The following is a 22166-nucleotide window of genomic DNA, read 5'->3' on the forward strand; positions in this document are numbered from 1 at the left end:
AGGCCCACTGCCACTAGTGCTGGGCTTAGGACGCTTTGGTGGTCACCATAGTCTGAGTTGAGGCCACCCGCCACTTGTCCTGGGTTTGCAGCTGTATAGTTAAGGCTACATTCCAAGCCAAGACCAGCCACTAATGCCAAGCTTGGGGCCACCTGATGGGAGTTACAATGCAAATTGAGATTGGTTGCTGCTTGAGCTGGCCTTGGGGTGTCTTAACAAGAGGTCAGGATACTCTAAGGCCAGCTGCTGCTTGTTTAGCGTTTGTGGACTTTTGAAAGATTTTGGTAAAGCCCACCGAGGGAGCTGGTCTTGTGGAGGAGCTACTAAAAGAGGGTCAGCTGGGTGCATGAATTGGTTGGGGTGGGGCCTCAGAATCACCGGACTGGGTGGAATGATTTCATCCGGGTGAGTGGAGAGCTCAGATTTGGTGCCCGTGTTGGGCGGGCTGGAGGAGGGGAGGGTTCAACAAAGGAACCATGGCACCTGCCATCACTTCCATCCCTGGATAGAGCCGTCCCTACTGGTGCCCCTCCCGCCCTCTCCCTGAAGCCAGTCAGTGCTTCCCAGTATTTCCCTGGTGCTTTGTGAACGGCTGCCCCTGTGCTGGAGTGAGCGAGTCTGTGTGCGGGCCCTCTAAGACCTGCAGCGTGTCTATCTCCAGCAGCCCTCCTCAGACGGGATTCCTGCCGGTTTTCTCAGCCAGATGTTGTGGCGACTGCTTGGCAGTGAAGCTCTGGGACCCCCTGCTCTGCAGGGGGGCCTCTGCATCCGTGATACCACTCCCAATTCTTAATGGCCACACTGTGGGTGTGGGGCCTGGCTAGTCCACGTCTCCGCCCCTCCTGCCAGTCTCGCCCGGGCTCCTTCTGTATGTCCTTAGTTATAGGACCCTGTTCAGCTAGTCTTCAATGGTTCTCAGCGATGGCTGTTCTGTAGTTGTAGTTTTGATGTGGTCGTGGAAGGAGGTGAGCAGTGTTTCCCTCCGGCATCTTGACTGAGTCCTGGAAATATCGTTTTCTATCCCCTCACTTTTAGCCTGTATGTGTTTTTAAGGCTAAAGTGGGTCTCTTGTGGGCAGTATATTGTTGAATATTGTTTTTAATCCATTCAGCCATTCTGTGTCTTTTAATTGGATAATTTAATCCATTTACATTGAAAATAATTATTGTTGATGAGGACTTACTATTATCGTTTAACAATTTGTTTCTGGCTGGTTTGTAGATATTGTTCTTTGTTTCTTACACCCTGCTGTGTGTGTGCACATGTGCATGCATTTTGTCATCTTTTGAGATCAGCATGCTTTGACTCGTTCATCATGTTCTTAGGTATAATTACTGTATGTTTTTCTCTTGTGGTTATCATGAGGTTTATATAAAATATTTTAAAATTACAAATCCCTATTTTAAACTCATAACTTTGATGGCATTCTTAAACTTTACACTTTTACTTCCTATCTCCTCCACATTTTAGGTTTTCGATCTTACAGTGTACGTACTTTTTATATTGCGTGTCCAAGAGCAGACTATTGTAGTTATGGTTACTGTTAAAATTTTAAACTAGAGTTGCAAGTTAATTACACAGTGCTATTACCATATTAGAGAATCTGACTATGTATTTACTATTACCAGTGATTTTTTTTTGCCACTTTCTTATGTATTTCTGATGTTAATTAGCATCTTCTTACTTTCAAAGAAGTTCCTTTAGCATTTCTTATAAGGAAGGTCTGTTGGTGATGTATTTGCTCCCTCAGCTTTTGCTTGTATGAAAAAGTCTTTATTTTTTTCATTAAATTAAAAAATTTTTCAATTATATTTGACATTCAATATCATTAGTTTCAGGTGTACAGCATACTGGTTAGATATTTACATAACTTATGAGGTAAACTCTTTTTGACAGGTATAGAATTCTTTGCATTCTCTTATTTCAATATTTTGAATATATCATTAATTTTGTTAGGTTTTTTTTTTTTTTGAGAACTTTTGGCTTTGCTTACTTTTTTCCTATTATGTATTTGCTCTCCATTTCATTGATTTTTCCTTTCATCTTTTTTTCTGTTTAGTAGTTATTTTGTATATTCAGAATTGTGCAAACATCATTATCCATTCTAGAACATTTTTATCACCCCCTCCACCCCCAAAGAAACTCCATACACCTTGGTGGTCCTGTTCCCCAACTCCTCCCCACTCCAGCCCCTGGTGACTGCTAATCCCATCTCTATGGTTTGCTGATTGTGGAAAATTCACCTGAATGGAATCATATAATGGTGGGCGTAGGTTTTTGTGTGTGTGTGCATGCGTGACAGTTTTCTTTAACTTAGTACAATGTTTTTGAGGTTCCTCCATGTTGTAGCATGTCTCAGTAACTCATTCTTTTTTATTGTCAAATAACATTTCATTCCTTGTATATGATACATTCATTTATTAATCTATCAGTTGATGGACACTGGGGTTGTTTCTATTTTTGGCGAGAGTGTATAAAACCATGATATTCACAATAACACTATGAATATTCACATAGGTTTTTGTGTGAATGTTTTCATACTATTTCTTGGGTATATGCCTCGGATTGGAATTGCTGGATCACGTGCTAACACTGTATTTAACTTTTAGAGGAACTGAACTGCACAACTGTTTTTCTTAAGTGACTTCATTTTACACCCCAACTAATTTCTCCTCATCTTTGTCAACACTTGCTATTGTCTTATTTTGAACATCCTAGCCGGTGTGAAATGGTTATCTCGTGGTTTTGATTTGCATTTCCATAATGACTACGTTGAGCATCTTTTATGTGTTTATTGGCCATTCATATATCATCTTGGGAGATATATCTCTTCAAATCATTTGCCCATTTAAAAAATGTTTTTGTATTTGAGTTGAGTTCCTTATATATTCTAGATACAAAATCCTTATGACATATGCTTTTCAAATATTTTCTCTCATTCCATATGCTGTCATCTCCCTTTCTTTATGGTGTGTCCTTTGACACAGTAAGGTTTTAATTTTGAAATCTAATTTATCTTTGTTTTTGGAATTCTAAGAAACCATTGCCTAAGCCATGGCAATGAAGATTTACTTTCACGTTTCTTGTAGGAATTTTATAGTTTTAGCTCTGACACATCGCTCATCGTTTCAAATTAATTTTTGCATATGGTATGAGGTGGGAGTCCAAATTCGTTCTTTTGCTTGTGAATACCTCTTTATTTGCTTTCTTTAATTTACTCTGGGTCTCTGAGATGAAAGCTTAGCTTTCCAATGTTCAAACTTACTACTTTTCTACTGTATTTAAAGCTATACATTTCCCTCCAAGCATTGCTTTAGTTAGAGCCCATAATTTTTGCTATGTCCTATTTTCATTATCATTCAGTGAAAAGGATGTTTTAATTGCCATTTAAAATTTTCTTTGACTCTTGGCTTATTCAGAAGCGTGCTGCTTAATTTCTAAACTTTCGGCCATGTTTCTAGACTAGCTTTATGGTTCAGCACATAGTCTGCCTTGGAAAAGACCCCACATGTAAGTGAAAAGAAAATATATCTACAGTTGTCTGGTGTAGTGTCTACATCTGCTAGTTAGATCAAGCTCAGGTCCCCGTCACGACATTCGTATGGGTAAAGACACCTCCACGGTGCTCCCGCTGAGAAACTAACAAGCCATCCCTACTGTGCTCTGGTTAAACTCCTGAGCCCCAGAATTTGGTTGTTTTATGTCATCAGGTTTTGGGATGGTTTGTTATATAGCAATAGTAAGAAGAATATACTATTTTCTAGGCTCAACGTTTACGAGAAGATCAGTGCTTTTCATAATCCTAATGGAATTTAGGACCTGAGTTAGAGCATGAATTCTAGCACAGTATATTTCATACACATTTAAAAGTAGACTAACCAAAAAAATAGACATTTTACAGCTGTAATTCTGGTAGCTAGTATCACACTCCTGAACACATTACCAAAAGTTATACGCAGTCTTATGCCACTATTTCTTATGCTAAAATCTACTTAATATTTATAAAGACAGATTCTCAGAGGAACTACACATTCAACCACACTGTTGAACGACGTTTGGTTCTGAAATGTCTGTGAGGTACTAAACGAGTGTCTGCCTCAGAAGTGGAGGACAGAAAGTCTCTCTGGCTATTCCCTTTTCACATAGCTGGGCAGTAGACCTCCCAGGATGAAATAAATCTCTAAACTAAAGGGATGGGGCTCAGTCTCTTTGTTCACTGGTGTACACAGCGGCCACCCAGGTTAGCGCTTCCGGCTGGCTGAGTTATGTAGCTCTTAGGTAAGCATGAGGTTTGGTCTCCTTTTCAAAGTGGTATAGGAATCTATCAGGCTTCTGTCCTATGCTGTGCTCTCAGGGTTACTGGGCAGAAACATTTAAAAGAATTTGTTTATTCTGAGCCACTACAGTAAAAAAATTAAAATGCAAGGGTACATGTAAAGAAAAAAAGTGTTTATTTAGGCCATCCACTAGGGTCATAATAAATAATGCAATATACTAAGGTAATAACAGATGTTTTCATGCATTTATATTTATAAATTTACAAGAAAGCTGGCTCATAGGGCTGTTGGGACGAATTTAGAAGAGTGTATTTGGCAATACAGTGTTAAGACTATCAGATTCTCTTTCCTACCTTTTTTTTTTTTTAAAATACATCCTCTATACATCTCTGAATAAATGGTAATGTTCCTCTATAGTTTCTTTTTATAAACATGCCAGAGCTAGCCAATTATTGAGATCCAAGTTGATAATTTGTGATATATCAATATTTCTAATGGAAAACAGATTTTAGAAAAGAAATACAAGTGAACTCTTCTGCATTTCAATGTGGAGGCTGATATATTGCAAGCCAGAATCATTTAAACAATAAAATATGTCTGGATGAAGTAAAACCCCAAAGTGGAAGTTTATAAATAGTAACTTTGATACTCAATATACAAATGCTATAGTATTACGATGTGTGTAATTTGATAAATGACCAATTATCTGTAAAAGTGGTGAACTTTGATTAAAGCTTAATTTTGCTACTAAATTTCACACATAGAATTAAAATAGGATAACCTTTAACATAAATAATTTAAACATATCTTAAACACTGAAAATGTGTTCCTATGTTATTTACAATTAATCAGTGATACCAGTGTATAGCCGACTGCCAGTCTTGTGTTCCTCCTCCAACATCTGCTGTTACACTCTCCCTTATAAACACTTGTGCAAATCAGTTTAGTGAAGGAGAGCGATCTGTGGTCCAGAGTAATTCGATGTATGGCCACTTGGTCTGGAGACAGCGTTTAATAGGAGTGTCATCTGTTTGTAGCATGGGATCTTCGAAACCCATAATAACTGCAGTCCCTTCCACGTACATGACCTGTTGGACAAAATAAAGCCACCAAGGTCGGTCAATATTCTTAGCACAATTTTATGAGGGATGTAAAACTTTTCAGAGGCTAGCAAATCAGGCTTGTATACTGTTTCATATGGAACTTTACATCTCATTTTGACAGTAATTATGAGCAAGAATAACTGCCTTTTGGCTGAAATAAATTTGGAAATAAGATGGTGATACATATTTTAAGTGCTAGGTGACCCACTGATTTTTAAAGTTCACAACCGAAAGTTTCTTGATGAAAGAAAAAATCATTCTTCAAATAACATATACCAGTTAGAAGAAATTATATAACAATTTACATACTTCCTACTGTTTTAATATTGAGGTACTCGGATGGTCATGCTGCTTCATGAAATGAAAAGGACTTAATTTTCTCATTTCAAATTAAGCATTGAATTTCCAGAGCTGAAAGCAATTTGGATGTTCGTTAATGAAATTTACTATTTATTGTATTAAATACTTTAAAAATGCTGCTCATGAGGGTGCTATGTACTGCACGAAAAATCATGGAGAACTAAAAAGGATATAGGACTGAAACAATCATCAAATAGGGTGATATATAAAACTAGCCAGGTACTTTATATGCAGTAACAATCAATGATCATATCAAATATCAATTGGCAGGTGGGTATCAGAAAAATTTATCTGAGTAATAAATAAAAAAAATTTATTATTTGAGTAATTTACAATAATAATGTTTTAGTTGTATCTATGACGTAACATACTTACTAGAACCCTAAATTATAAAGGCTCCCTGTGTACATTAAGCCATTCAATTTCTTTTTGTCCAAGAAATTCTGATTATATAATTTAAAAGGAACAGATATAGACTGCTTTCTATTTAGTTTTACATATCCAATGGCTGATACACATGATTGGAATTAAGTTCTTCCAATATAAAAGCCACAAGCTATGTGACTAAGGAGCCCAAAGAAACCAATTTATTAGTCTTAAATAGGAATTTCCTTAAAAACATATTATAGGAATAGAGTATATTATATTAGGTCAGATAATTTGGTTTCAGGAATCTAAAGTGAAATACCGTTTTTTCATCTTTACTTTGGTTAATAATTAGTAAATTCATTTCATCAGAACTAGAAACTATTAAAACTACAACTTATGCTTTTCAACTCCCCCAGGTAAAACATCCTTTTCTGAAAAACTATCCACAAAGAATATAGTGCGAGTTACAAGTGACAGATGAGGTGGAGCTACTGCCGGGCACAGCACTGTGGCCGCCTCTGGCCCGAGCTGCGCGGGCTGCGGGCTCACACTCCCTCCCCTGAGGCCAGTATTCTGCTTCCTCATACCTCTAGCAGCACCTTAGGAGGCGGCCTACCATATTTCTAGCTCCTGAGCAATTTCAAAATATTGTACCTCTGCGATTTAATGACATACATACTTTGCTTTTCATAGTTCTTACACAATATCGTCACATGAATATTTCATCCTGGACTTCTGATCTTTTTGTTAGTATGTCAGATGCTTGTCACGAGCATGATTTGAAAACTTACTATATACAGGTAGCATGGCCAAACAGATCAAGGACAGGACTGTCAGGAACTCAGTTCCTGTCCCTGCTCTGCCAGTGACTTCCTGCGTGACCTTGGGTGAGCCACTTGATTTCCCTGTCTCAGATGCCTCATCTGTAAAATACAGATAATACTTGACCTACCTTGTACGGATTGTGTAGGGAATAATTAGTGACTCCAAAGTACCTCCTATTACAAGGCAAAAATTCCACTATCTAGATGAAGCTTTCATTAACACATTAGGAAATAACATCTAAGTTTTCTTATTGGCAATTTATATTTTTTTGCTATATACTAATCTCTATAATCTTGTGAAAATATCTTTAGATCTAATTTAATAAAACTTCCAAATTATATTGTTATGAAAAGTAAATTTTATATTGTTATGAAAAGTAAAAAAAAACTTTTAAAAAATTAAAAGTTTCTATTTTAGATTTGCTCTAAAATTATGTATTTAGTGTGTATTATGATCTATTTTCTGTAGCCATCCTCAATTTAGATAATTATGAAACCAGCATGGTTCTTTCAAATGAAAAAGGTATGGTAGGCCTTATTTCTTCTATTATTAGCTATATCGACTGTCATTTGAATACATGCAACATAATAGATACAGCGTATCTATTATGGGTAGACAAGCTAATATTTAATAAGAAATGGTGAGTCACTGAGACCTTTTGAATCAGACCAAGTGAGTACATGGAAAGTGAATCACCTTGGCGCCTTTGCCAATGACCCACTCACAGGGGAAGTGGCAAAGCACAGTGGGTGAGAGCGCGGGCTCCGAGGCGCACTACCTGCACCTCAGTCCAGCTCTACTTCCTGCCCGGACCTGAGCAGGTTGCTTACCTGGTGGTGCTGTTGCCGCTTTCGTAACTGGGGGCAGACAGACCATACTTACTTCCTAAGGTGGAGTGAAACTTCAGATAAAACAAAACACTCACTACAATTCCAGGTAAACGCTGAACAAATGTTGGCTACTGTGGTTATTATTCGAGTCCTTTAAAATATTTTTCTCAGTCAAAAATCTGTTACTCCCTTCTCCACTTAAATGGATCAGCGACTTTACTGGATTAAACCCTCAATTCACTCAGTAATATCTATATAGCCAAAGGTAACAACACGTATGCAGATGTACTTATTTTGCCACAGTGAAACTATTCCCGCAAAGTTCTCACTGAATATCGTGTACCGTATCGTGAAAAATCAAAATACAACCGGTTCTGAAATACACTGTCATAGTAAAGGGACTCCTGGAATAGTCTCGTTAGGCAGCAGTTCTGTGGGAACCAGAGGGTGTCGTGTACTCGGATATTCGTCAGGCCGGGTGGGGCGCGCCTGCGGCCGGAGCGAGCGGCGTACCTTCTCACTGTGGTTTGACTGCTTCAGCCCGTTGTAGTGATACACAGTGAACGACTCGGGACCGCTGGAGCCCTGGTGTAAACGAAGCGCTGTTAGAACTTTAGCTTTATGTCGGGCAACTGCTGCTTAGCGACTGCAAGTAAAATGCACGTTTCTTAAATCGTTTTTCTTTGATATGGACATCGTTTGATAAAGCAAGAAACTTAGATGTATGCATTTAATTACCAGAAAAGCTGAAAGATGGAGTTGCATCTGAGGAAGAGACAGGAAAGTGGGGGACGTGCTGGTTTTTGATGGCTCTTCGGTACTATGTTTTTAGCTATGTGCCTGTTTTACTGTAACTTTTTTTTTTTTTTTTTTAAAGAACAAGGTTCTAAAACACGGAAACATTTCCTAAAATGTATCTCTGATTTTTTTCTGGTTATGGATAATTTGTTCTTTCAAATAAGTACAAAAGAGCAGTAATATTACTTTCACTCAGACCACACTTCCTTGTGAACTTTTAAGTAGTAAAAATAGCATTGTGTGAGAAATGAAAACACATAATTAGTGCTTAAACTTTAATAACATCCAGTGAAGGATATCGTATAAATCATTAAACTTTCAGCTAAACTGATGATGTTATTCCTACTGTCTTAACCTTGGTTCTCAGCTGAAGATCGAGTTCAACTCTTAACTCAGCATTCGAAGCCATTAAGTTCTGGCCCGACTGAAGGCACTTGGCTCCATTAATCTCCCTCAGGGCCCGTGGCTGACTCTTCCTGTACCTAGCCCCCTTGTCTTTCTGGCCACGTCCAATTGGAACTGAGGAAGAGAGCTTCTGGCAACTGTGGGTAGCTTTAGGTTCCTAGATAGAGACAGACTGAGAAAATGGAGCTCCTTTGGCTGCTCTAGTCTGAGGATCCTTCTGACGCTTCCTTCTTCAAATCCTCTGAGCTATTTATTCCTTGCAATTCACAGCTTTCCCTCCCACTTATGTCAGTTCAGGCTGGGGATCTGTGATTTGCAACCCAGAATCTTAAAACACAGCCCTGAATCCACCTTTTCAGTCTTATCTGCAACTACTCACCTTTCTGAATTCTCTTAGATGATACTCATAGTACTCATTTTCCCATGAAAAGACCTTTAGTTGTTGGCTCTGCACATTCGTGATTGCTTTTACCCCTCTCTCAAGTGCCTTTCTCTTGCCCTCTTCTCTCATTTTAAAGACGTGGCTCAAATCTTACTTTTTCTGTAAAGTTTTTCTTGAACACACTAGTTGGGTTCTTTGACTTGGGCTGTTATAGTAACAATTGTCTCAAAAATCTGGGAACGAATCATATACTACTTGGTATCATCTCTTCAGTGATTCTGAAAGACTTTAAATCTTTAACCGTTTGACAACTTTTTATTCTTGTATTCTCAACTAAAATCCAAGCTCTCTTTAATTTTTGTATCTGACTCAAAATGCTTCACAAAAAAACAGAAGAATCAATCATTTGATCATTTCCTTAACTGTATACATGAATCAATGCAACTAGCTAGTTTGGCCGTTGATTTTCAGAGTTAATGTACTTTACTCTTCCATCCTTTAGTGTAATTGAATACAATTCATATTCTTTAGTTCCAGTTATTAACGGTTAGTGTGAAATACTAAAATATCAAAAGGCACGGTAAAGTGCTGGGTCTCTGGGGTGGGGTGACCTACGCTGGACTCTTGACTCTGCCACTTACTATTAAATTCTCTAATCCTGTTTCCTCATTGCCAAACTGGGAGAAAAATATTACCTAATTTATAAGGCACATCGTGTGTGCTTAATTCATGGTGGCACCTGCTTCTCCTATTCTTATTTTATATAAATTGCCTTGAAATGCTTATGAATATGCCAAGTTGTTTTCTCTACCTCTGCCCCATAGCAAAGAAATGCTCTTCCACAGCACCTACTCTAAGCATTTGTGAAGATGACTGAAGTTATATATTTTCCTGGCTGTCTTTCTGACTCCAGTTTTGCAACTTTAGTCCTGTGGAGTAAATGTCTGCTGAGTGTCACTAGATTAGTCTGTTAGGTACAAAGCAGTAAATGAAAAATGGCCAAAAGGAGAGTCATTTCACATTTCGTGACTACAGAGAAAGAGGGCACCGGTGGTCCAAGCTATGATCAGAAAAGATCTGTGACAGGGTGCGCTCTAAGCTCTTCCCGCTGACAGTAGGTGGGAATGTGACAGGTCTTCCTTAGAGCAGCGGGTCTTGAACTCTGGCAGCATCAGAATCCCCTTGTCCCCCTGAAGCTTCTGATTCTCTAGGTCTGCGGAGGGCCTGAGAATCTGCATCTCTACCATGTTCTTGGAGACCACACTTCAAGCACCCACTGCTCTAAAGGGAACCAAGAGCGGGAGCGCCTGCTTTTGTTGAGGAAAGGACGTAGGTACGCGGGGGCAGCGGGACGGATCAGCAGTAGCAGGAACCGTGAGCAGTGAGGGGGACCGGGGGGGGACAAACAATAACTAAGTGGAAAAGTCTGTCACCTGTGAGAGAAGGGGACTAGAATTCTCTTTAATTACCTCAAGGAATGCTAAAATTAAAAAATTTCTTGAATAAGTTCTTAGAATTCTAAGCATCATTATGTAATTAACTAAATATTTCCAAAACAGTTGGTAACTATCTCCTTTTGTTTACATTTCCCAACCATTTTTCAGAATCTTCCTCAAATTAAAAACGTTTTTATTTCCTTATATTAATAACAGACAGTATTTCTACAAAATGTTCTGGCAGCAGCCTTGAAATAAATGATTACTGTCTCAAAAAAGTTTAAAATGCTAAAACTTATTGAACATTTATTAAGATCTAAAACACAGTATCAGATTCCAAAACAGAACTTTTCAAAAAACCCTAGCAGATGAAGTATGAATAAATAGATCACCACAATCCAAGAGTCTTGCTAATGACACTAAAAAAAGAATCTACTTTTTCATGAAGCATTTACTAAATCTCATAGCTATATTGTGATTTATCCTTGAATACTTTTTGAATTTTTCCTCCCTCACAGTAACCATAACAGATATAGGCTTAGAAAATATGGGTTTCTTTTTTTTTTTCTAAATCCCAAGAGTAAATGTTAATAATATTGTCTATTCTGTTTTATTCTGAGACATCAAATTAACAATTATATCTTGAAATTTAATCTTATCTTGACATTTTCTACAATTTTTCTCTTTTATAATAGAGGTGGAATAGAAATTGGTATTTATATTAATTTCTGACGTGCTCACGCTATACCTAGCTAAATATTTTGGTTTATGGCAAATCCTCTACTTAGGCACAAAAGACAGACGGAGGCTGTAGAATTGGCTTGCCGCTGAAATTCTTCCGGAACCCAGGTTGACCAGTAGGAGCCCCCAATACACTTACCTTCTTTCTAGTATTTGGAAAGTTCTAAAGAGACACATATCGATCTATTAACACTAGCCACCTGAGAGCAGGAGAACGAGGGGGAGAGGATAGAGAGACTCTTTTTACTCCCCGTACTTCTGAATTTTATCCTTTCTTTAGAAAACACTGTCATTAGGTGTGCATATTGGTGTATACACTGGCTTCCACCACTCCTTGCCCTCGAAATCCTGTATCCCTGTACTGGAACTCACATGTCCTTCTGTCTTCTCTGGCAAAGTAGTTACATAATAATACTGCTTTTTTAGTCTCATATGTGCATGCAAAAACATTTTAAATGAGTAGGGAAAAAAATGCTGAAACAATCACAGATGATCATCCCAAGAGAACAAAACAAATAATTTCAACTATGTTACCTGATCTGGAAAAAATTCTTGAAGAAATGGACCCAATAATATGATTCCTAATCCTTCTGGATCTAATTTATTCTTCATGAGATTGATACTGTGGGAGGGAAAAAAAAAAGCAGTGGATACCAGAGAAAAAAAAAAGCTTATTTTTCTTCTTTCATGATTAAATTACTGGTACTATAACACTTTGGCTGCCAAAACTTCTAAGAGATGTTCTTTTTAGCTTCTTAATGACAAATACTCAGGAATGACATCTAATTTGCCAAAACTTGGTTATTTTTAAACCAGAGTAATCTGTTACTATTTAGAATTTAAATTATGACGCTGACTTTCGAATAGTGCTCCTTATTAGGTAAAGTAATTTAAAAACCGAGGCTTATGAATGCAGGCTGATAACCTCCCAAAGAGACCCTCTGCTTCATAGGTGTGCCTAAATTTAACAATCAAACAAGGCGTTTAACTTAGAGAATTTAAGCTCAAGGAGAAAAAGCAGCAGCGTCAAAAGGCCGTGGTACACATCTGATAATCAAAAACATCTAAAAACCTTGCTTTCAAGAACCACATGAGGCAGAGACTTAAAATCCTTACACAGTTTAGCTTGAAAGCTAAAGAGGTGAGTTAATTCTCAAACGGCTTAAGTACAGTGAATTACAGCAAGTGAGATGTACTCTGTTGCTCCAGCGGCCGCCGAAGGCCACCAGTGCCTGGCAGAGCCTTTACCATTTAGGTGCAGCCAAGGTGGTGAAAGGTGGGAGGTGTCACTAGAAAGATGGCAGAGGAAGGTAGACTGCAGTTCAGAGAGTTTTAAAAATGAAAACTTTCTGAACAGAATGTTCATTTTCCATGCTATCTCCCAAACAATAAATGCCAAGTTAAGTATCCCCTATTAAACATGCAAAGGATATGGCATGTTAATGGGTCTGTGTAAGGCCAGGAGGTTATGACATGAAACAAACAAAGGCAAGGTCATATTATATTCGAGACATCTAATTTATTAATCCTAAATTTGCCCCTGTTAATTTAGGGCCCATCACATATAACTGTGACCAGACCAAAGTACAGAGTGAGTCTCATCTTTCAGCTACTTCTAGAAAAACAATCTAACTCCATTTGACTAACTTTATAATTAAATATATGTTATGTATCCTGAGATGATCAAGGAAAATTCAGTAGATAATGTATAGCTATCTGTGTAAGAATTTGAAAAGAAAACTTTCCTTTTTCCTCCTGCTGTCTTAAGAATTGTCCGTAACCAAAATCACCTGAGTTCAATTCTTTTTTTGCAAATTAGAGCAATGAAGGTGGCCGCCACTTGGAGGTTAGCATAGAAGAAATCCAGTAATTACTATTACACTGTTTACTGGACTAGTTCAACACTCTCTGAATTTCTCCTTAAAGGTGGAAACGACAATTACGTCTAACTGTTAAGAATGAATAACATCACAGCTCTAGGTAGTAAGACTGAGACATGTTAATTCAGATGTGATTAGTTTGTAAACGTTTTATATGTATTTCGTATTTTCAAAGGAAATCCACCTGAACTACTTAAAAACAGAATAGGATCAAGTTCCAAAAACTGTGTATCAATGTTTTATGTTGCTTTTTTGAATCGTTTCCTTAAATGTTTTGTAAGCTAAAGTTTGTTCATGGTCAGAAAAACTTTCAGAAGCAAAAAAATTTGTGCGGAAAAAGCAACAGAGTTAGTGAAAATCAGAGGTGATCTTTATTTTTACTTCCATATTTGATCAACAGATATATTCACTTACTAAGGGAGGTTTTCTCATGTGTAATAAAGATCGATCCCAAATTTAAGGAAGAAGTTATAGATGTAACAACATACACAAGAGAACAGTGAGACTGAAGATAATGACACAATATGAATCTTAGGCAATACTTCAATACAGAAAAACTATATTCTGTAATATACTGGATCGCTTACAAATGTTTCAGCTCAGTTAATCCAGTCACTTAGAAATGTTCAATGTCTTTGATCAGATGTCTTTAAGACTGAAAGTCAGAGGGCCCACTGCTTATTTAAGCAGGACTGCTAATATAGACAAACAGACCTATCACTACTTTCACTGAAACTAAGGACAAGTACATCTTTAGTTTATTCAAAAAGACATTTTTAGTACTTTTTAAAAGCAGGACAATATGCAGAGTGGGAAAGCAAACTCATTTGAAGTATGTCAAGTCTCTGCTATAATACTGATTGGTCTGATTTCTTCTTAAGTCTTTGCTTTATACAAAGTGCTATGCTTTATACGTGCAGGTTATATTTAAAATATTATATACATTTTTGCCTTTTAAAAAAAATTTAATGGAAGTTTGAGTTGGTTAAGTGGTGCTTCCTGGGTACTTACTATTCAGGATCTGAAACAAGGTCCAAAGCTTTCATCACATCTTCTAGAAGTGAATCAGGTATGAATCCATTATCTGGGAAAAAAAGCAGAAACAACTTAGAGTAAGTTTACTTCAAGAAATGTTATTACCGTTGACTGGATTCCAGTGAAAAAATCACATAAAAGAGATAAGAGAGTTAAGGAACAGCATGTTAAGTTTATTTTAGGCACAATGGCTATTATTTTAGACATGCCCTTACATTAGTTTTCTTGGGCACACAGGCAAAGGTTTCTTTTCAAGGTTAGTTTCTTATAAAAGCAACCGCATAACTTCTGAGAACTCCAAGGAAAACTTAAAGCCAAATCCTTAAAAGGGCTTACAAATCTAAAGTTTTTTTCAACTTAGTTATTACAGATATTTAGTAATTAGGTACTTCTGTCAATAAACAATGTGAACCTTTAAATTCCTTTTAAGAAATCCAGTTAAAATAATTCTTTACCAATAAATTCCTTTTGTTATGATGTTTAACTTTTTGAAGAATGTTAATGATCCAGTTATTTAGATAACTGACAATATAAGAGCAAGAAAATACATCTCTATAACAGATCTGAATTAAATAAAAGCTATAGATTTAGTGGGGGAAAAATTCAAAGTTGAAATGAAACGTAGAATCAATAAAGACCAGTTTATGGAAAATATTCCCTTTCTTGGGCTTGATGAGGAAACAGCATTGGCAAATGGCTCAAACTCTATGATGCAACAGAACATGACACACAGAAAAAAGCTTGCAGGACAGTTTCGAATCGCAGTTTTAAACAAGCAAGTTGTTTATTCCCTTAAATGTACAGTTCCTCTACCCATTTACTCATTCCTGAAGACTGTCTCAGCTTTAAATCAACTTCTAACATAATAGTCTCTACAGGGATTAGATAACCATAAAAACAAAAACGCTGTTACGTTGAACGAGATGTCCCAAAGCCCTGTTTCCATAACCAAACTCCAGGCCAGTGCTGCTCTTCCAGGATATGGCGTGGACTCTGTCTCTCTCAGAAAGGAAATAAAGAAGTTACGATTTTAGCAAGGTATCTTCTTAAACCTGATAAGCAGGTGTTTATCCACTTGAAGTCAGATTGGCCTTGATTAAAATGCTAAGATTCATTTAGGCTAATTAAAAATGTACTATTTTTAAAACTGAATGATTCCACTTTGTCAAGTTACCAACAGTTTGAGGTACTGAGGACTTCTTTTAAGCTTTGTAAGCCTAACTTTGATCACTTTGAAAGGTAGAAAAAAGTTGTTTGGCTTAGTGAGGTCACACCCAAAAGCTCAGCATCTCTGAATGTGGAACAGGCTTTATTTGGCCATTAGCAGGCAGGAACAATGATCTGGAAAGGTCTCTGTGTACGAGCCATCCTGTATGGCCCCTTGACGGAAGCACTAAAGGGCAGGCAGCCTTCTCTCCTCTTAGCATAGCCTGAGACTCACCCCCAGTAAGAGTGAAGTGGCTGCATAAAGACGCAGACAGCTAGGAAAACAACAAAGTGACCTCAACACAAACGCCATCACAAGCTTAAATAGTCCAGCAATACCTATATATATTAAGCCACAGAGACTCTACATTTTGTATATTAGTGTATTTTAAAACTAGAGATTGTAATGTAATTTTCTCAATATTTCAAAGACTTTTACTATACCCAAGATTAAAAAGAGATCTGGAAACTGCTTACCTCTTAGAAACATTTATTCTGACATTACTTTATTCCTTAATTAATCATACCTATTAAAACAAATTCTTGATAAAATTCTTGAAAAAGAACAGCATCATTAAGTCTAAACCAGATGAAACTTAGGTGATCTAGTATTTTGTCAGCTGATTCCTTAGTGATGGAATGATGACTGAGACCTCAACGCACTGCAAAAAAGATGGCAGAGGAGATCTGGGTGCAACTGGGTGACTTGCTGGCACACCTAAGAAGCACTAAATGAAAAAGTAGAACTTGGCTACATGGGTAAATTAACCAGTGACTATAAAATGGACGTTTCCAGGCCTGAAAGCTCTGCAGAGCTGGGGAAGACGAAGGCACGGCAGCTCTGACGGTAAAGCAGCTACTGTGTAAACATTTAAATTTAGTTCAATTGGTTTTAAAACAATTTGAAAAAGAAAATAGCCGTAAGTTTAAAAATAAGGGATTTTTTTTTGCATTTTTTTTAACCTGCAAACTGACTGTAAAAAGTGGCAAGCTCCTAGAGGCTGAGAGGAGGAACACCTCCGCGCAAAGGATTCAAGCGAGTAAGAATCAGTTGAATTCGTCATTTTTGGGATAAGGAAACCATTTCGTAATTGTGAAGAAATCAGAGTTGGACTTTAAGGAGAAGGAAATACCAGTCATGGTCTCTGTTCTGAAGGATGAGGAAATACAGGGAGAGCCTGAGGGGGATCCTGGCAGATCTTTTATGTGCGATGCTAGCTGAACTGGGTCCTGCGGGAGGAAAGAAAATGTCAGGAGTTGAGAACGGGCAAGAAAGAGCTTGTGAGCAGGGGCGGGGCAAGCGACAGGAACATTTTCAAACCACGGTAGGTGAGAGTCAAGTTTCTTGGGAATAGAAAAGAAAATAATTGAGAGCTAGTTAGGGAGAACTTAATGCCATTTTTTGTTTTAGTCAAATTATTAATAGTTATCTAATTTTTACTAAATATTATATTACCCTTCACCTAGTAAAGCTTTAATAACACACCTACAATTTAAGATAACTCACTGAAAACAGCATGTAACTTTTGCCCCCAAAGTTAAGATACTTCACATTTCAGCTTTCCTTGGCCTCAGTGCCTGGTATCGCTACTGGTTTGCTCAGCTAGCCAGGAGGTGACAGGCTCCTGTGGCAGGGATTCCGGAAGTCCAGGGCCTACCACAGTGCCTGCTCAATGACATCTGTTACTTAAAATTAATCTAACTTCGAATTTCAACAAACTACTCTCTCTGTTCAGACACCATGGTTCAAAAGAACTTTGTGAACTGAACGTATGAAGTTCAGAAAGAAATGAGGAGGAGTTTATGGCCTGACAGAACCACCTTTATTATGTGATGGAAAAACTGCAAAACAAAACATGGTGGCAGGACACAGAAAAACTATGGCTGGGGCGGCACGACAAACAGTGACGACCCTTGCTGCAGCAAGGGCACAGGGAAGAGACTGGCATCATGTAAAGAGAATAGAAAGGCCTGAATTAAAGGGCAATTCCAGAGAATGTCTGAGGATTGGTGTAAACAATCTATAACAAGTAAAATTATTCTTAAAGGTTAAAACAATGCAGCACCTGAAATCATTCAGACAAACGCTGGCTCTCGATATATTCTAGCCACTTTAAAAACAGTGTTAGTATCTAAAGGGCTCCTTTTAAACAAAACTATATTTTCCTTGCCCAAATAGGGTTGCTTCCTGAGATGTAATTCTACAGAGGAGAGAGATAAAAGAACAAAAATCCATTATATGTAATGTGAAACCTGTGGCTATCAGTTCAAATATCATCTATGTAGAATCCAATGTCTTTGGAGATTACTGAATAAGTGCTATGCCACATATATTTGTATTTTTTATAAGATGACAATACTATGGTCACATTAGTACTTGAATAACCATGTAAAGTAGACATTAAATCCATTTCACAGATGAGAAAACTGAGATTAGGAACATGCCTAAAATCGCACAGTTGTTAAGGACCAAAGCTGGGATGTGAATCCAGGTTATGCCGACTGAAGTGCTTTTAGCTCTTGGGAAGTGACTTCAACTGTCACAAGGTTGGTTTCCTTAAGAACAACACAGTAATGATAATCCCTGCCTATTTCCTAGGTTTAAGGTAAGGTTTTAATGAGACCATACAGGTAAAGTGCTTTATAAATTATATGTTCCAAGCAAAGCCAGACATTATTTTCAGACAGGACCCCACTTATAAATCAGGTTTCTGTGTCAAAAGCTCATTAATAAGTCACCTGTTTGGAACACTAAAAATGCAGTTTCACAGAGGCAATGCTATAAATGGTGATCAGCCCGCACAAGACCATTTAACTCATCATGAGCCGAAAGCATGGCGCCAACAATGCTGTTACAGGGCCACCTAACTCAAGCACATGGGCAGCAGCCAGGGCAGGAGCAAGAGACAGGTACAGAAATACCCGTGGGTACCAGAACTCAAATTCTCCTTTCTTCAGCTTCTCTCTAGGTCAGTTATTCTATACATATTCTGAAGAGAATGACAAAGGACGACCGTCTCCACACCGGCCTCTGCTAAATGGAAAGCAGACGTGCCCAGAAGCTTGTAAGAACTGTTAGCCTGATTTGTTTCAATCTTGAAATAAGGGGGAAAAAATTAGTAGATTAACAGATTATTTTCATAATGACTGAAAAGAAAAAAGTGAAAAATTACTGCAGTTTTAATCCTTTTTCTTAGAGTGAACTATATGCAGCTAAACCATAGCAGTGATATTCATATGAAAAAGTGGAGTTCATTTTCTCACTGGTGAGTCATATACAGAAAGAGACAAGTTTTGCTTGCTTGCTTCTTAACTGAGTTTGGAGTCCTGCTTAAGCTGTCACACATAAAACTGTATAGATGAAAATCACTTTATTTAATCAGTAATTTACTTTCCCTAGTAAAAACAAATTTATTTTCACATGTATCTATCCAGACTCAATTCTGAAAAATTGCCAATGATTATAAATTGTTTCAGTATTGGTAATACAAGAAATTCTAACTTTCTTTTTAAATTGGTAAAAGAAAATGAATAACAGGCCAATTACCTCATCGATGATTAAAATTTTTTTTGCAAAAAGCAAACAAATCTATTGTTTGACAACTGTATCCTACTTTGAGAACCTTAGTTTTTTTAAATTGGCCTTCTAACATTGGCTTTTTTGAAGTTTAGGTCACCTGTGTCTGTGAACACTTCTTGTTCTGAAGGCATTTCTTTGTGCCTTTATTAAGTTATTCAGTAACAGTTACTATCTAAGGGCTTCTGGTTAGTTCTTGTATGTGCCTGTTCTCAAGAAACTCATTCACTCATAGTTTCAATTTCAGTTCTACAACTTTCACCAATGACACAAACTAAGGGGCATCCAAAACCGCAGATTACAGGAAAACCGTGTTTGGTTCTGCAGTGGTTTTTGGTAGCTACACTGGGATAAGAGTATGCCTGACATCTTGGACAATCAATTACTTTAAATCAAAATTAAGCGACGTTACAACGAACTGACTGGAAACTCTGGGAAGATGCCTAGTTTAGCCATCATGCCCTCCTAGTTCTTCATCTTATAATATGCCATTCTGCAAGGATTTTACTGTATTACTGATACTGAAGTTAATATTCGAGCAGGCATTTACATATGGATGCGTAGGATCACACAGTGGTATGAGGTAGAGAAAAAGTGAGCATCTAGAAGAGGGTTGAAGATCGCAGAAAAAACCAAAACGTATACTTAATCTTTAAGAGGGTGTGCCACAGGAAACTGCCCAACTCCTTCTCTGAAACGTGCTTCTTTAAAACATAAATCCAAGCCTTCACCTCGAACTTCCTTGGTTATTCCAACAACCTCTTGCCTCTAGCATCACTTCTCTTTAGTAAATACTCCAGGTTATTTTCCTTGTGTTCTGTCTTTCCACTCAAATCAAACTCTCTGGCTACCTGTGTTCACAGATATATATCACGTTCTCCTCTTTTGCTTCCATTTGCCAATGTAATCCGTCCCTCCTCGGGTCTTCGTTACAGCTCTAGGACTAAGCTAAGTTCACTACGGTACAACATTTCTTTGAATCTTATACTATTAAGATAGATATTTTACTTTCATATGAACTTGTTATAGTTAAATGTCTAAAAACTGTTCTTTACAAAGTTTGACCCTTAGCTAGAGTATATTAAAAACATTTAGGAATAGAAATGATTTATTTTCTATTTTTTCCACCACAGGATTCAAAGTGGTGAACTTTAAGTTTGTCACCCTCCATGACAGAGTTCAATGTGCTAAACACAGCAAAGATTCAAGCTAAAATTGATGATTTACTTTAAGGCTAATTTCATTCAGTGGTTGGACAATGTAAAGAGGAAAATCTCTTCTTATCTAAAGATTTAGAATGAAATGTTACCTAGAGTTTGAAAGATTACTAATTCCAAGAGGAAAAAAACTTTTATGTTTCTTAAGTTACAGAAGCAGCACAGTGGAAGCAGCTAACTCAAAGCAAACGCACCAGTGCAAAATGAGGTGGAGAGTGAAGGGAATTGACATAAAGGACCTACTATGTTTTAAGTACTGGGGAGGGTGCTTTCCACAACATTATTCGCTTAATCTTCATAATGACTAAAACAGGTGTGGTAATTGTCATCTCATATATTAGAAAACATATATATAGACCTAAAGTATAGCCTACAGTTACACTGCACAATGACCAGCGTGACTACCGTGAGCCCAAGACGCAGGTCCCAGTTCCATGGGAGATCTGCACACGTGTGCACCCTCAGACACCAGTACCACAGCCACAGCAAGTGCACCTGTGCCCCGGGACTCAGGCGATGTGGCAGTTCTGCATGCACCCGATCCTCGGACCCTGGCTTCGCTACTGCTCTCTGCCAGAATGCCAGACCGTGAGCCAGGATTCCCTCAGCTACGACTTCCTCCCAGGGGCAAAAAGGAGAATGGGAACACCCTAGCAGCCTTCACTCCCCAGGAACCCAACAGCCCCGCCTGCCTCTGCTACACATAGGACCTTTGAAGTTCTGGCCACAGAAGGATCCTGCAGTATGGACAATGTCAACCTCAGCCAGTGAAGCTCCTTAAAGACCACATCACTGTGTCATCTCAAGACCAAAGATGCTGCAGCCTACCCAGCTGGCACTCTTGCAGCAAACTCCACAAGTAAAAGTCTTTCCCCACTGAAGCCAGTCCAAAAAAGATTAAAAGGCGACTGCAATCTCAAGTGTTCAGAAATCAATGCAAATTCACCAGAAACATAAAAAAGTAAGAGAACACAATCCCACTAAAAGATTCTCCCCTACCAAATGCAGATTTGAGTTATCTAAAAAAAATTCAAAATAATTATTTTAAGAAAGCTTAGTGAGATTCAAGATTCAAGATGGACAACTCAATAACCACAAAAAGATATATAAACAAAATGAGAAGTTTAGCAAAGAAACAGAAATAATAGTAAAGAACTAAATATTCTGGTGCTTGAGAATACAATGAATAAAAAAATCCAATAGGTAGCGTCAACAGCAGGCTCAATCAGGCAGAAGAAAGAATTTGTGAGCTTCAAGACATATCTGGATATGCTGAGTCAGAGGAGAATAAAGAAATTAGAATGAAAAAGAGTAAAGAAAGCCTAAATGAATGGTGGGGCACCACAGAAAAAAAGAACATCCACATTATGAGAGTCTCAGAAGGAGAAGACAAGGAAAATGGGGCAGAACACTTATTTAAAGCAACTGTGGTCGAGATATGGCCATCCACGTACATAAAATGCAAAAATCCCCAAAGAGATTCAAGTAAAAGAGATCTTCGCCAGAACATTATAATCAAGCTCTCAAAAATCAAAGAGAGAACTTTGTAAGCAGAAAAATATTCATCACATACAAGGGAATCTTGATAAGCAGATTTCTCAGCAGAAACCTTACAGGCCAGGAGAAATTGAGATGATATATACAAAGTGCTGAAAACAAGAACTGTCAACCAAGAATACTCTACTCAGGTAAGCTGTCATTTAGAAACAAAAGCAACATAAAGAT

General features: G+C 37.7%; 1 protein-coding gene across 1 annotated transcript in view; it reads right to left on the reverse strand.

The window, feature by feature from the left end:
• Positions 1–4428: 4428 nt before the first annotated feature.
• MINDY3 (MINDY lysine 48 deubiquitinase 3) overlaps positions 4429–22166 on the reverse strand; it is an 84262-nt gene continuing 66524 nt past the window's right edge. Inside the window, exons 12-15 of the mRNA XM_011379444.2 lie at positions 14418–14490; positions 12061–12148; positions 8278–8349; positions 4429–5365 (exon numbers count right to left, since the gene is read on the reverse strand). Of these exons, the coding sequence (XP_011377746.1) occupies positions 5216–5365; positions 8278–8349; positions 12061–12148; positions 14418–14490 (383 nt within the window). The 3' untranslated portion in view covers positions 4429–5215. The remainder of the gene's footprint in view (positions 5366–8277; positions 8350–12060; positions 12149–14417; positions 14491–22166) is intronic.

The sequence above is a fragment of the Pteropus vampyrus genome, unplaced genomic scaffold, assembly GCF_000151845.1.
Source record: "Pteropus vampyrus isolate Shadow unplaced genomic scaffold, Pvam_2.0 Scaffold359, whole genome shotgun sequence".
Taxonomy (NCBI): Eukaryota; Metazoa; Chordata; class Mammalia; order Chiroptera; family Pteropodidae; genus Pteropus; species Pteropus vampyrus.